Genomic DNA, 15,739 nt, shown 5'->3' with positions numbered 1-15,739 from the left:
TAATAACGAATCGATTAAAATTCTTCGTGTCAATATTTTCATGGTTGCCAAGTGGTGCTACTGAGTGATCGGGAATAACCGATGTGATTGGAATCTTATTATCATCGTAATACGTTGCTTCCATGCCCAAACAAAGTTCTTCGATAATGACTTACTCAGCTTACATCATCGTTATTTACATGTTTTCCAACAATGAATTCGTATAGAGAACAGAGGCTGCTGTTTTGTGTTATGAGAAATAGAAACTAAGCTTTGTTTTGTTTAGGAATTAAACGGATTCACGGTACAGTAAATCCTCGATGAATGCTCGAAGGCTCCTCGGCTGTGAAAATTAAATATTTCATAAACTAATGATCATATACGGTTGAAACAAATATCATTGGCTTCAGAAATCCAAGCTCTATCACTGTACCGAACCTCATTAAAAAGTGGTTGGTGATTATAATCACCGTTAGTAGCACAACATTTAAGAACATTCGCACCTAGAACTTCCAAACGGACCACATGTAACCTATCCTATCCGAATAAAAACATTTTAGAGAAAAGACTCTCAGGACCTAATGAACCAAGAAACTGTACCAACATACCCTAACCCAGGCACCAACAGTACCTTATCTAGAGATGAACTACACCTCACCCTGCAACGAGTGCTCCTATCACATCCCTCCACAATCTTCTAACAACTTTTAAGCTTATGGTGCCTCTCCTAGCTATAGTAACTTCAAAATGACCCTCTCACTGGGTGTGCAATGTGATACCCTTGGGGTTGCAAGCCTCTAAATGTGTAATTTGCAACTTCTTCAAAAAACTTGGCCATCCCTGGACGCTGGACTTGGCACCGAAACCCTCAAAGAAGTGAAAGATCCGAACCCCTACTATTTTTACAAAGTCACTATAGCTCGAGTAGGCTACCTACGCGCACAGACTATTGAACATCCGCCAATCCGCGTTCAGAGACAATCGGATCAAAGAGGGTCACCCCATCAAACAGCTCACCCACAAGAACAGAGGCCAGAGGGTACCTAGTGACGATCGTCAACGATGTTCTTGGATTGTCTGTGATTACGCGGCGTGGCTAGGCGGGAACGACGGCCCTGTAGAGCCGAGAGACCGACTTGGGATCGCGGAGAGAGCCCCACACCGTCACGTGGGCTCGAAGGCCCACGGCACCGCACACGACTGACAGTTCCCCAGTCAGCTGATCGTCCAAACGGGGAGGGTGAGGGGGCAGTAGTAGCAGCAGTAGCAGTGGTAGCAGCACGAGGAGGTGGTGGAGGTGGATGAAGAGGAGGAGGGAGGGGGGGGCGGGTAGAAGAAGGGCGGAGGGGTTGGCGACGCGCAGTCTGCCGTCGTCGTCGTCGTCGGGATCAGCTGATCGGTGGAGGTGTGCTAGTGACTGACTGACTGTGGAACCTCTGAATGAACGCGAACGCGGATGAAGAAGTCTTCGCGTGCGTACACGTATAGGGAGAGCAGAGAGCCTGGGCTGCTCACGGGGGAGGGGGAGAGAGAGCGCGCGCGTATGCGCGCGTGCCTGCCTAACTATGCGCCAGAGCACTCGCGAGGGAGCGAACGAGCGTTTAGTATCAACGGATGTGGCCCAGGATAGAGTGTCCAGGATTCGGGAGGGCCACGTGTCTCGCCTGACTGCTAGGCCAATAGCGACGCAGGACCTCCTGGAGCAAGCTTTGGACACTTTGACGAAACGTTTACCCCGAGTATAAGTGTCCAGAACAATCTAGAACCGACGTTAGAGCTAAAGGCAGCCTAATTCCTGCGTCAGCAGGGATGCTGGACATGTGTGCTTCGGTTCCTTTAGACACCTGTTTGGGAAAGTAGCTAATGGAACAGACCCAGGGGATGAGGACTTCTGAAAGCTGCTATCTTTCTGGGGTCAGCAGACTGTATGTTAGGGATGTTCTGGGTTTCACAAGAATGTGATAGACTGTCTATGGAGAAGAGTACAATGGGTAGGGGAACGTGAGCAGGGATCAGTTTTGACTGGGGAACGAGCAACTTGGGAGATTTTATTACCCTTCGTCAGACATAAAGAAATTAACTGTAAGAATGTCGTATAGGGGGATTAACCCTTTGCGCTACGTGCAGTTTTGGCGCCTATAGGTAGGCTTCTCCGGGGATTTTTAGGTAAAATGAAATAAGGTACTGTGTTGATAGGAGTAGATCGCCTTTACTTGGTTTGTCAGCCATACTGATAGTTGGAGCACGAAAGGTTAATAGGGGTAGTTCGCTGATGATAGAAGAGAAATTCTAAAAATGAGACTGGTACCGTCGAAGCATGTTAAATGATTCTTGTTGTGACAAGGTCTTGGTTCCAGAAGGAAGATGCTTGATGTCCAAAAACTTTCCGAGACGCGACTCCTAGATCTGAGACTGGTCAGATAACGTTACGAACATTTCCTAGTAGTTTTGAGAAAATCTTCGTGGGAATTCGAGTGTATAGAGGAAAACGTTATAAGTCTCAGAAAACCCCGTTAAAACCGAAGTCGGACAAGTTGAGGTCCTTCTTCCCTTGTTAGTGACGTCTCCAGCAATTTCTGAGAGTCGTAAAATCGAAAAATCACATTCTTAACACGTCGTCGTTTGTCAACAGATTTGTTATTCACGTCGGATCTAAGTAGCTGGAGAAGAAGATAATCGTGCCAAGCCAATTCGCAATTGCGTAACGCATCGAGGGGACAAGGATGATGGCGTGCCGCGCTCGCGCTACAAACCGGCAGTATGGTTTTATGTTAAGAACCGAGGGAGATCAAAGTCGAAAATTTCACGGAAGCTTCGTGGGACTGGGCGGCACGGTGTGTCGTTCATATTTCGCGTGTAGAAGATGAAAGGCCGCTGAAAACACCGCAGATATTTCTGTCTGCCGGATGAAATTCAGCCACAGTTAAAACATTCACACGTTTCTGTGCGCCCCTTTCCAACGTCGCCGTAGTCGCCAATGAACCCGTAACTCACGACTAAGAGACTTGTGCAGGGACTTACACTCTATCCATCGTAAGTATTAGTACACTTATCCAATATAAGTAAGTTTTGGGACACTTATCGAATGTGCGTAAGTATTGAGGCATTTATCGAATATGTATAACTATTAGGATATTTATCCAATATGTATAAGTATTAGAACACTTATCAAATATGTATAGCTATTGGGACACTTATCGAATTTCCGTAAGTATTGGGACATTTATCGAATATGTATAAGTATTAGGACACTTATCGAGTGTGCCAAAGTATTAGGACACTTGTCGAATACGTAGTAAATCTTGCAAGGCAGTATAAAATTTCTGAGAGTCTGAAAGCAATATTGTTTAGAGGACATGAAAGTTCGATGGATATCGCTTATGCTACTACGGTAATGAACTTGACCGAAAAAGATATAATTTTTCCAAAATATCACACCACCAGGTGTCCTAACACTTATGAGTGGTAATATATTTCATGGACACGAATCAACGAAACACGTCTCTTTCTCGCTCCCTCCTTTTCATCGGGATTCCAGCAACGATCATCCGTAATTGCAGTTAATTACACCGCCATGCTCTTTTTTTTTTGCCAGTCGCGAACGCTCGATTAACGTTGCAACGAGCGCGCGTTGGCCACAGGCTCTCTGTGCTCTGTACGGTCCTCCCCCCCCCCCCGACGACTGTAACAAGCGTGCATGTAATCTTCAACAATTGAACACGCGATACGCGGCCGGGGGAGCCGTGTTTAACCGTGCCGCCAGAAGAACAGACACGTTCCTTGTTCCGCCGCGGACAGACGATTCTACCCGACAACGGTAATGGACCAACTGGTCGGTCGATCCCTGTGGATTTTTTGGCCTCTGCTCAGAGGTTGCATCTTGGTGCGCGTTTAACCCTTTTAACGGTGTTCGGCGAGTATACTCGCCATGCGGAAACGACCACTTTTTGGCAGGGACTTCTACCGAAACGTAAAATACCGGTATTATTTCGGTTGTCGGTAATATATCGGTGTCGGTATACCTTTACTGTTACGTACCTGTACGGTTGTACCTTCGTAACCCTTATAGAAACCGAAATACCGGTATTTTACGTTTCGGTAGAAGTCCCTACCGTGTATACAATAGAAAAACCGAAAAAATACCGGTATTTATTTCGGTTATCGGTAATATATCGGTTTCGGTATACCTTTACTGGCATAATACCGGTATCAAAATAATACCGGTTTTAGTCCCTGGGCATGATACCGCTTTCAAAATTATACCGGTATTAAGTCCTTGCTTGTTGGGTAATGACGAGTATACTCGTCGTGTGAAAAAAATAAAATACCTTTCTTTCTGCGAAATTTTAGTCAAAACTGAAAGATATATTTGTTATATTAGAATAAAGGAATTGAATTAATCACACACATAAGTAAACACTTCCGAAACAATATTCCATTGTTAAACGGTTAAAGGCAACTTATATATCGGCGCGATGACGCAAGATTCAATCAAGTCTATTAAATTATACGTGAATAATAGAGTAAGGTATCCCGAATTGGATTGGTCGTAAAAAGCTGACGTTATTATTTATAGAAGTTCGAATTTGATATTCCAACTGCACGATGTCGCGTGAAACCAAATCATTTCTTGGCACACGTCATCTTCGTCTCTTAGATTCCACGGATAACGTGTGCATAGAGACCGTACGAGTGACTCGGCCGACTTCGAATGAAGCATATACCAGACGTGAACATTTTTGGTCGAATTAGTCGATCATCGTCTTAAAGAGCGATTTCATTTTACTTACAAGGGAAGGCACGGAAATGTCCCCCTCCGAGTTTGATGAAACTTCGAATGTCTGTTAAACAGTCAAAAATAAGGGATACGTCTGTTTTTTATCGGCTGAGACGCGACTTTAAGGGGTGAAATCACCCCTCGAAGTTTCGATCCGAAATTTTTTTGTTATAAACAAATTATATTTTGGACAATTTGATAACACCATATTATTCTACATAAAAAACCGCAAACCTCGTCTATTAGAAGTTTTCATGTATTTCCTCTGGTTTTCGAGATAGTACTTTCGGGTTGAAACTTCGAGGGGTGGCTTCACCCCTTAAAGTCGCGTCTCAGCCGATAAAAAAAAAATACATATCCCTTATTTTTGACTGTTTAACAGACATACGAAGTTTCATAAAAATCGGAGAGGGACACTTCCGTGCTTGCCCTCGTTAGAATAATAAAAAGAATATTCATTCGAGTGAAAATAGAATTCATCCAACCGAATGGACAAACGCCTGCTATCTAGCCGTTCCAGGGTATCCGTTCGGAGAAACGTGTAAAGTTCGAGTCACGTCGGGTACATACCCATTTAGCGAACACCACACCATGCGGGTGCCTTCACGTTACTCACGCAACCGTCGTCGACCGAACAATGGCCACACTCTTTTCCCGTCTCTGCACACTAATCCGTTACATAAGATAAACTAATCTACCAGAGGTCCCCAGTATGACGACTCTGTTCTAATAACATACCGCGGCTTGCCAGAGAGCCTAACTTGTTACGGGAGACCGCCCACGGTGTGTGTCCGTCCATCGGAAGTCGGTTTTCGCGACACATCCCAATTCCAAAAATATCCACTGACATTTAACCAATCCGCCGAATTTGTATCTTCATCATCGTCGTAGACCTGATTGGTTCGCCTGTCCGCGCGTAGAATTTAAAATTCTCCCTCGTTACGTGTCCACTCGACAGAGCCCAATTGGTAACGTATAACGAGGGGATCCCCTTTGTACATATATAGAAGTTCCTCTGACATCCGTGAAGAAACTAGTCCTACGCATCGAGTTGTTAGCAACGAATGTAATAAACGGCGAATCAAGGCTAGAAATGTATTAGTATGCTGGATAAGTAGAACGCTATTGGTTCCATAGAGGAGCAGTAACAGAAAAGGTGCAGTGACCTCCCCCCGGTGATGGCTCGTGCTCAAATGATGGCTTACCGAGTGGCACCGTCGGCCAAGGCCATTAGCGCCGATGTGTCTTGCACGCCGCAGGCTGATGCAAAAGAAAGGAGAGGGGGAAATGGGATCGGCTTGCTTCGTTTTACCGCCGTTTTCGAGGCTCGTGTGTTTCAAAATCGAAGTTGTACTTGAAACAGTACCCTCTTCAGAAGAGTATTATCGTATTTAATTATTTGCACCTGATCAAAAATCCCATGATTGTCGTCAAAGTGTGACTGGGACCATTTAGTTTCCATCGAAAGAAATCCTGGATGACTAAAGGTAATATACAAGAATAGCGAACAACGAAGTTTCATCGTGGAAAACGTTCGAAAATAAAATCCCCGAAGTTAGAGTACTCGACGAAAGGATTTCTAAGTCAGCTAAGATGACACAGTACCAAATAATTCTATAACGTGTCAGATAGGCCAAAGTGATTCGTCGAGTCCAAATCGAACGCACTTGTAAAGAACAATTAATTCTGAAACACGCAAGACACAAGATATATCATGATAATATCGATGCTTGTAATAAGAACTCGCCGTTGGAACATATAATTTTTTTATCAACTTATGACTGTATGGCCGTGACCAATTCCCGAACACTTCTCAACCGTCATCGGGCGACTTAATTTATCTTCGTTCGCCCATTCATTTGTATCCTGCCTGAACTCGACCGAGAGACATCTACGGATTCACGATGTACGGTCATGAACTGCACACTCGATTTTCGGAAATTTACGAACACGAAGAGGCCAGAAAATATCACGAGAAGAAACGGTTTCGACGGTGGAAGACGATCTTCCGTCGAAGTGTTTTCGAATTCGTTAGGCGATATGCTTTCCTTCGGCTCTGTGTCCTTTATCCGTCTCACTCCTTCCTCGACTAACGGTGAGCCGCGATCTTACGACGAACGACAGAACGTGTACCTCGGGGCTATCTCTATTTAATCTCGTCGACGCGGCGTTGCCATCCGCGTGCCGTCACAAGGCGTGCTCTCGGAAGTGGTCTGCCCTCGGCTGACAGAATGGCAACGCCGCAGCACAGCACCTCTCCGCGCGCGCGAACCGTCTCCTTTCCACCGTAGGACTCCTCGCTTTCGAACTCTTTCTCTATCCCTCCTGCCCCTTCTGTCCTCGTCACTCCAGTACGTGCGCGCGCGCGCGCACTGCTCCGGTACCTCGACCGCGCGGCCTCACACGCGACATTCGCGAAGGAGGTAGTAGGTGTCGTTACCTACGATCGAGGGACGTGTAAAAAAAAACGAGGAATGCATCCAGTACGAATCATTGAGGCGATGTTGCGATGGCAGACACCGATGCTCGACCAGAAAACGAGGTTATGGGTTTCTACGTCTCAAGTTCTGTCTTCTGTACGAATGGTTTCATAGATTCCGAAACGGTTCGGTATCCGAAGTATGCGCGAAACCGTAACACCAACTTACACCCGTAACGTACTATCGAATTTAAAAATTCTTCGTAAAAATATTCAAGCTACTTGTCCTATGGGTATATATCGTCTAAATAGTTTTGTAAATCCAGAATCTCGTGTACAAGTGTTCCATATATCCGGAATGTTGTAAATATATTACGGGATAAAATGTTCGTTTCGAAAATTTCGTGATTTCCCGTAACAGGAACGGCAGAGAGGAAGCTAAGAGAGCCTCGACAGGGGTGGGAGTAGCAGATGCCTATTTTTCTTTTTTTGCCGCGGCGAAAGAAAGAATCTCCAAGTGAAAAGTACTTCGCCAATTTGGACACGGTGGTGGTGTGTGGTGTGCTTTGAGCGCGTGCGTGGGACAGTCGGGCAGGCAGGCAAGAAAGCGAGCGAGCGAGCAAGCAGACAGCCAACGAGAGCGACCAACCCAGGCGTCTCAGTCGCTTAGGTGTCCCCCGAGTGCACATGTGTGCAGGGCATGAGGTCGCTCTCCTCGTCGTTCGATGTGTGAGAGCCTGGCTACCCTCTCCCCCGCACGCTGCCGGAGCGACGTTGCCGACTGTACGTTGGATGGGGCGGACGGGCAAAGCTGGTATGCGTGTGGCGGTAGGGCGCGGCGTTGCCATATCGACCGTGCCTCATCACCGGGGAGCGAGCGAGTGAACAAGCCCCTCCACTACCTCTTCCCCCGCAACAGTCCACGTCTCACTCCTTCTCTCTTTGTTCCATTCTGTTTTATACAACCTGGCTCTCTTCTCTCTGTCTATCTTACAGCGTTCTTTTTCTCGATATTCCTTCCCTTTTCGTTTCAACGGACTCTTTCCTCTACGGTCCTCGTCTGTCTTATACCACCAAGAGATGTTAGCTCCTCTTTCTTACCACTCTCTCAGCGGCCACTTCGAAACGATGCAAGGCGCCGCGCAGCACCTGACTGACTCAGCATTACCGACTTCGTCGCGGATTCCTCGCACGCTACACGCACTGCGTATAGGCGAACAGCAGCAGCAGCAGCAGACCAATGCCAGACTACGATGCGTGCCCATTCGAACACCACACTTCGTATACTAGTCGCGCCCTTGAACAAGCCGGACACCACTAGTGGGACGGACCGCGGAATGCTTTCCCTCTGCCTCTTTCTTTTCTGTGTGTATACCTATCTCTCTGCCCCGTGCTCTCCTCGATTCTTTTGCGGTCTTGATCCTTTTCCCGAGGAGATTCTCTCCCTCGCGGGAGATCCCGTCTTTTCTTTCTCCCCCTCACCGTCGTTTCTTTTTCTTGCCGGAACCGGTAGGAGCGTGGACGTTCCGCCACTGGGCTCTTTGACAAGCCGTTACGCCGGGTAGAACGCAGAGAGATGCTTCACCGGTTTATTTTCCGCGTGGTTTACGCCTATGTTTTCAACTGGTTGCCGACTCTCGACGCAACTCGATGATTTTACGCGGATGATTGCGGGACGTTTGTGCCCTGGGAAGCTAAGGTATGCTTGTCTTTCAACTGTAGAAATTTGCACTGGTGGTTCTCGCGCAAAATTCGAACAGAGCACCGCGCACGTCATCTTTCTTTTTTCTTTTTAAATATGATTTACATACGAATGCGAACGCTGATTCCCGCGAAATGTTTCGGTAACGTTGCAGGTTATATCTGCGCGACAAACTGAGAACAGCGATTGTTAGACGGGGATTGATTTTCTAGCTGGTCGCTGGTTTCGAAATCGGAGCCCAAGATAAAATATTTAGATTAGGAGCAAACTGTGCAAGCCTGACGAACTCAACGCGCTTGGTATGCTCGCACACACACACACACACACACACACACACACAGTGGGCACCCGACATGTGAGCGGGCGAAACGTGCACCTCAAATATTTCTGCAGCTTTGTAACTGCACGCTGAGCGTAACGATGCAAATCCACTTAGCGCGTTGTCGGCTTTTTTTCTAGTAAATTAATGCTCGTCACCGACCGTACCAACAAAAGTTCTCCCGAACGTATAAATATTCATACGTGGATTAACGTTATGCACTAAAATTATAGTGGAAAATATTACCGTTGAAATTGCTTCCTTGAATTATCGGACGTTTAAAAGAAAATTTATTATTTTGTCGGAACACTCTACGTGTCTGGCTCATGCGCAACTTTGATCGACATTTACCGTTTCCATCTGTTCGGACGGGGTATTAATAGCACAACACGTTTCAATATGGCGGAAATATTTTTGTAACTGAAACAATAAGGCGGTCTTTGGCAACTGAAAAAACCTAATATTTAAAACATAACATAAATTTCCAAAAAAATATATCATGTTCAATGTTTTTTTTTTTTTTGGTTGCATCGTTAGCCGCAACGAATGGAAATTTATTACTAATTATGAGAAAGTGCATTCCGTTGAATCTCGGGAATCAATAGCTTCAATTTTAAACTAGGTGTGGTCTCCTCGATGCGTGGAATAATTCCACCCACAGCTACTGCAATTTCATTATTCCATTTTTGTTTATGCGACACTGCATCGAATGTACGAAACATGCACAATGAGACAGTAAAAGAACATTAAATCGAAGCAACGCCAGTTACACCATATCGAACGTTATCACAACTATTAGTAAAAACAAACAAAATCCTTATGCAGTACAAAATGACATTAAATTCCAATGTTTGAGAAAAACTATTACTACAGTCTCTTCAACGAGAATAAGACCTATCCGAACATTTCGTTTCCGTAGATATTCTTCAAGCGATGGCTAGTAACTTTTTGGATTAAAAAGCCGAATGTACGCAGCGCTTTAACACACCATGTGGCCTATAACTCTGTAATGCTAAGCCAAACGGCAAAAATCATCGAATCACAGTAACAGAACCTAAGCCTAAGCAACCATTACGGTTTATTTTAAATTTCTCGCGCACGTACGTCGAGTACCTCCAGATCAACATCTACAAAGGGAGCATGTTTCGCGTTATCCAATCGTCTTCCCACCGTAAGAACATCCTACATCAGAGCCCGTGCGAGTAATTTCTACCTTCTACATACTTTCACTTCACAGCGACTACTCCTTAACTGGCGTGACTTCCCCTCGTGACGCTGTCATAAATTCACTATATAGAAATGCTCGAGACATTTTCCCTCCCCTTTCTTGTTAAGTAGCTCGATTCAGGATGACTTCTTGAAGTCTTTGGACATGTACTTCACACTTCGCGACACCATTTAATGACTTCACTTCCTCTGGAGCCATGGCGAATTTTTTAATAACTGTACAGCTACCTTCATCCGCGAAAATACTTTTTCTCTAACGATGTTATAATCTTTACGTACTCCATGTAGATAGTATCCATATTTCAAAAAGAACAACGGTTATTTACCACCCAGTTACTTAACCCCTTAACACGTTGAGCGCCACGCGTATTTCTAAGACAATCCCGTTCAGGCCATGCGCGCTTTATAGTTTTTTATAGTTCTCATGTTACACGCTGTCAGCCACCGATGGGTGACGCGGCCTAAACGGAAAGTCTAGTGTCAGCCACCGATGGCTGACATGGCGCTCAACATGTTAAATGACGAAGACGAGTCACTTGTGACCCAGACTTGAAGTCTACGCAAAACACAGATCAGAACTTTTGATAAAACATTTACACGAGATTTCGATATGGGTCAAAAATGACCCGGCTCCGCCCAAGAGTTAAAAGACGAGATGTCAGCCAGAATCTATCATCCAACGAAGCGAAAGAAAAATAGCGCGACCAAGTCGTTTTACATACAGACTTTCTCTCACCGCGGATAAATCGATCTTGAAGTGAATCAAGACACACACGGGTGCGCACTAACAATCAAAGAGGACCGAACGAAATGTCCCCGTCGCGTTATCCTCGTTACCACCGTTTATTCGCAACTCCCAGAGAGGAGGCTTTCTCTGTGAGTCATTCTCCACGCGATGTGACAGCCGCGCGACCAAGTTTCTGTTCCGCGGGTTCCAGGGCGGGCGGTGAAGAAGAAAAAAAGGAGTGACGTCAGCTTCGACGAATCGGAGAACCGCACAGTCCGCGATGCATTCTGAGCGTAGTCGCGACCCAGCTGCAGGTTATATAGAGTCTAGCAAGCTTCGATCACACTTGTTGAGGGGAAGCCCTCGACCAACGCTACGTCCACCACCTCCTCCTCCTCACTTCGTGTTCTCTAACAGTCTCTCTCTCTGTTTCCCTTCGCGTCGCTCCTTTCTCTCGCTCCCATGATCTCTTTCCCCCTCCCTTCGGGCCAGCGCGCACCTTCTTCCCACCTTCGGGTTCATGATCTATCTCCCACCCCTTCTCGAACCAGTGTGACTCTGCAAATGACCCTGACCTTGCGTCAACTTCCGTATTGTCTCCGCGGGTGCACGGGGGATTTTGGTCGAGTCAACGTTTCGCGAAAACCAAAGACGGGCCCGACTGAGGACACACATACGGAAAACGGTGTATGATATCGAGAATTTTAACCCGGATTTGGATTTAGATCGGCTGATAAGACGAATGCAGGCACGCTTCGGTCAACTTTGCAACGTGCCGCGGATTCTTTTAACCGGACTACTATGTGAGGTATACCTGGATTTCTCTTTTACGGTGTCGCTGCTTAACCGCCTGGCGGTTGGCAGATAGCAGACACACGATTTGCAGATATGATTCCCCTAACATCGAGGTTTCAGCTCTATACCCACGTTGGTAAGTCTCGTTTTTGAATGTAACGCGAGCTTAACCTCTTCAGGGACGAATTTATTAAGACCAGAAAATTAATCTTGTTTTATTTTTCAACTGTATTTATTTCAAATGTGTATATACATATGAACGACAATCAGTTGGTAGAATGTTTTCTTTATTTTGGGGAAGTTTCTAGTGAATAATTAGTCACAGGAATGTTTATTGTTTTTGTGCTTGAATGATGAAAGAAAAACAAAACGTACACATGTGTCCTAAGTATCCCTGAAGAGGTTAGTAAACGAAAAGGATTGTGTGAATTTCGAATGTTAGGGAATTGAAATCATGTGCCACGACATGAAAAGAAAGTCCTCATGTGTGTTCGTGTTTTTATTCAGAATCTTGTCATATTCCAGTCTAAAAATTCTCTGGTCACGCCCCTCGAGGTCTTAAAAATTCCATCGTGGATCCCCACGGTTTGGGAGCCACTGGTATGGATTATGTACGTCTCAGAAAGGGTTATACCCTTGACGATAACTTCGATGACGAACCGTGAGGTTACTTGCCTCTATATATGCTTGCGCTTTTTCATCGACGTTCACCCCGAGAGCTGAAAGAGGAGATTTCAGACATAAGGTAAGAAGAAGCCAGAACGCGTCTTCATTGTGTGGAATGCGATCTGAGGACCCGGCTTCCCTTGGAAAGTGGATGTCTGTTCGACTGTTTTTTAACAAAGAGCTGGAAACCAAAATCCTCGAGGTGTCGTATCCGTCGAAGAAGCAAAAGAAAATTGTGTAAGAGGAGTTGGGGCACTTTGATGCGACGGAGCATAACGAAACACCAATAGTATCTCTATATCCATAAACATTTAAAAGTTCCAAACGTAACCATAGGATAGCTTATATAAGCGATCCCATATTGTGGTCATGTTTTGAACTTTTAAATGTTTATGGACATCGAGATATTGGTGTTTCCTTGTGCCCTGTTGCATCAAAGTGATATTTCGCTCTCACGCAGACGGTCTGAAGTGTAACAAAATTTTTACGATCGCAGTACTTCCCATTTTTACTTCAGCGAAACATTACTGGATATTAAATTTCGAGAACAGCCGCTGGTACTAAAAATCGATTCTGCTCCCAGGAATCTGCAACTCTCAAAGTTGAGAATAATTATAAAAAATTAAAGAAGAAGGATATATATATATATTGACAGTTGGAAAGTTAAGCTGGCGAACAGATACGAACGGGAAAAGAGAAGAGGTGAAAAGCTTTACCGCCAGGCCGCTGCCAGAAGAAGTACCATGTGACGTTTATGTGCACACATACCACGATACATACGTACACTCTCGAATAGTCGTTCGCGTTCTTAAGAAAACACAGACCAGTGGTTCTTAGCCTGGAGAAACAATGACCGTGGTAACCATATTCGACACAAAGAAGGATAACTAGATATTTTATCGCAAAATTAATTCCTGAAGGTTTATCTACTCTATCGATTAAACAACTACAACGTAAAATTTGTATATTCATAAAAGAGATATTTTGTATTCTTAACTTGGGAAAATACATATTAGAAGAAATAAATCTTTTAAACGAAAACATGTTTAACGTTTAATTTACATTAACATTCATAAGATTTCCTTGAGTTAACGTAGCCACGTAACACGAACCATTAGCCTGAGAAGAGACTATAGACTGGATTTGAATGACTACACGTTCCTTCCGCGATTGCAAAAGAAAAACCTGATAGGCGAAAAAACCAATATCCTTGGTTTCTCTTTACGCAGAATAGTTTCGTGAGTAGTAACACCGGTGGACCTCGTTCGTACGGAAAAATCACGCTCTTAATAATTATAAAACGGGCGACTGACTCGAACCGCCGTTGACTTGAAACACGAGAAATATAACCTAATATGTAACGAATACAATGCTAAATTAATTGGTGTGTGTATGTGTGTGACGTAAACCGAGCAGTAACAAATCTGAATCCTAACCTAATACACACGGCTATAGATATAATCGACTCGCTAACGTCAGTCGAGGAAGCAAAAAAATTAGAAACACACAGCGGCGACACAAAGAACCTCTGACGTTAAAAGAGGAAAGAATGTCAGAATACGAACTGTTTTCGATGTGTTTCTGTAAAATCGATCGATCGAGATACACATTCCATATCGATTCGCGTCGATGAATAAGGAATACGCGTGAACATTACTGTTTATAAAAGGCACTCGAGACATGAGCCGTGTCACGAGCACGTTGTGCAACGCCGTTCGCAAAATAAAGCGATAGTTTTTCCGTTTTTTTTCTCTCTGTCTCTTGCGCAGGAAAGATGATCCCGCGGCGAAGATAACGCTCGACCGATCGATTCTCGCGCGTTCGTCGAGAACGGTTAGTCGAACGGCGACTCAAGACCGTTTCACGGAACAATCGTTTTCCCGCGTTTCTCTGCCGCTTCTCGGATTCTTCCGCCCTTAATCATACGCGCGAATCAAATCATCTGTATAAAATGTTGAAAAAAAATCGACGGTAACAGTAATTCGACACTTTTACCTTAACCACGTATGACCCACGTATATTTTCGATTGATTTGTTCTTTAAATATGCGTCGAAAATTTGAAAATTGAATTCTATCATTTCCGTCGGCATATTGATATTCTAGTATTTTCTGAGAAACTTCGTATGAAAATTGCAATTTAATACATTCGTCTTCTATTTTTCTTTGAACGTGAAACCACTTTATGGAAACAAGACGATAAACTTCGTAAAGAATAATAATGAAAATAAAATAAGCAGTAACCAGGTGTTGGCCTTGAAATTTTGTCCACTAAATTATACTTTTTTTTTCTTTTTTTTAATACCGAAAAAAATTCATATGCTATTACAGATAATTTACAATGCATTAGTTTTTAGTATTTCTATACAATTCGTGATATATGCACACGGTATCCTACACGTGAAAGTACAATATATCGTGAATCGATTGTGTTTGATTACAGTAACATGTAAAATAAATGCGACGGCATAAGCGATGGATAAAGTTCCCATTAACGATGCACGGTGAACGCATTATACAGTCGACACGATATCTCCTAATTTTTCACTCGTTATGCTCACTCGCGAATTCCGTTTAAAATGTTCACGGTTGATCACGCACAAATATCCCTCCGCCGTGAAAGGAATGACGGTGAAAAATTAAAACAAATCGACTCACCTTTATCCATCCTCCGTGGGCAGTGACGACAACGTACAGCAAGTACAGATCTATATCTTTCCCGCTGACTTTCGGACATTTCTTGAACGCAGTTCTGGAAATGAAAAATAAATTACAATAGGTAAAACATCGTAACGATGTTACAATGTTCGTTTTGTATCGCTTGATAAATTAATTTCATCATTTACAATCACGTATTGCATGTAAATACTATCTTGTATAAACAGTTCTTGACTCATTCATATCATGAATGTCAACACGTTTCATAATGCATTAACTGTTGCTATTATAATATTCGTACTCCATATACGTAAATGTCTCTATATTTAACAAAAATAAATTAATTTTTAATATAGTATTTTCCACAGTAAGTTGTTAAAGATATAAAGAACTTACATTTCATACTTCAATAAATGTGTATTAAGTACATACTACATCATTTAATTATCGTTTAAAATGAATGACAAGCAAT

The 15,739-nt window shown here is 43.9% G+C and overlaps 1 protein-coding gene across 3 annotated transcripts in view; it reads right to left on the bottom strand.

Annotated features, from left to right (window-relative positions):
- Nucleotides 1-15,739, bottom strand: part of LOC107194000 (AT-rich interactive domain-containing protein 2-like) — a 56,210-nt gene that overhangs the window by 38,904 nt on the left and 1,567 nt on the right. For all 3 annotated transcript variants that reach the window (XM_015583558.1, XM_015583566.1, XM_015583573.1), the window contains exon 2: nucleotides 15,268-15,361. In XM_015583558.1, the coding sequence (XP_015439044.1) occupies nucleotides 15,268-15,361 (94 nt within the window). The remainder of the gene's footprint in view (nucleotides 1-15,267; nucleotides 15,362-15,739) is intronic.

This window comes from Dufourea novaeangliae, unplaced genomic scaffold, assembly GCF_001272555.1.
Source record: "Dufourea novaeangliae isolate 0120121106 unplaced genomic scaffold, ASM127255v1 scaffold1, whole genome shotgun sequence".
NCBI classification, from domain to species: Eukaryota; Metazoa; Arthropoda; class Insecta; order Hymenoptera; family Halictidae; genus Dufourea; species Dufourea novaeangliae.
This window is presented reverse-complemented; position numbering and strand designations above follow the sequence as displayed.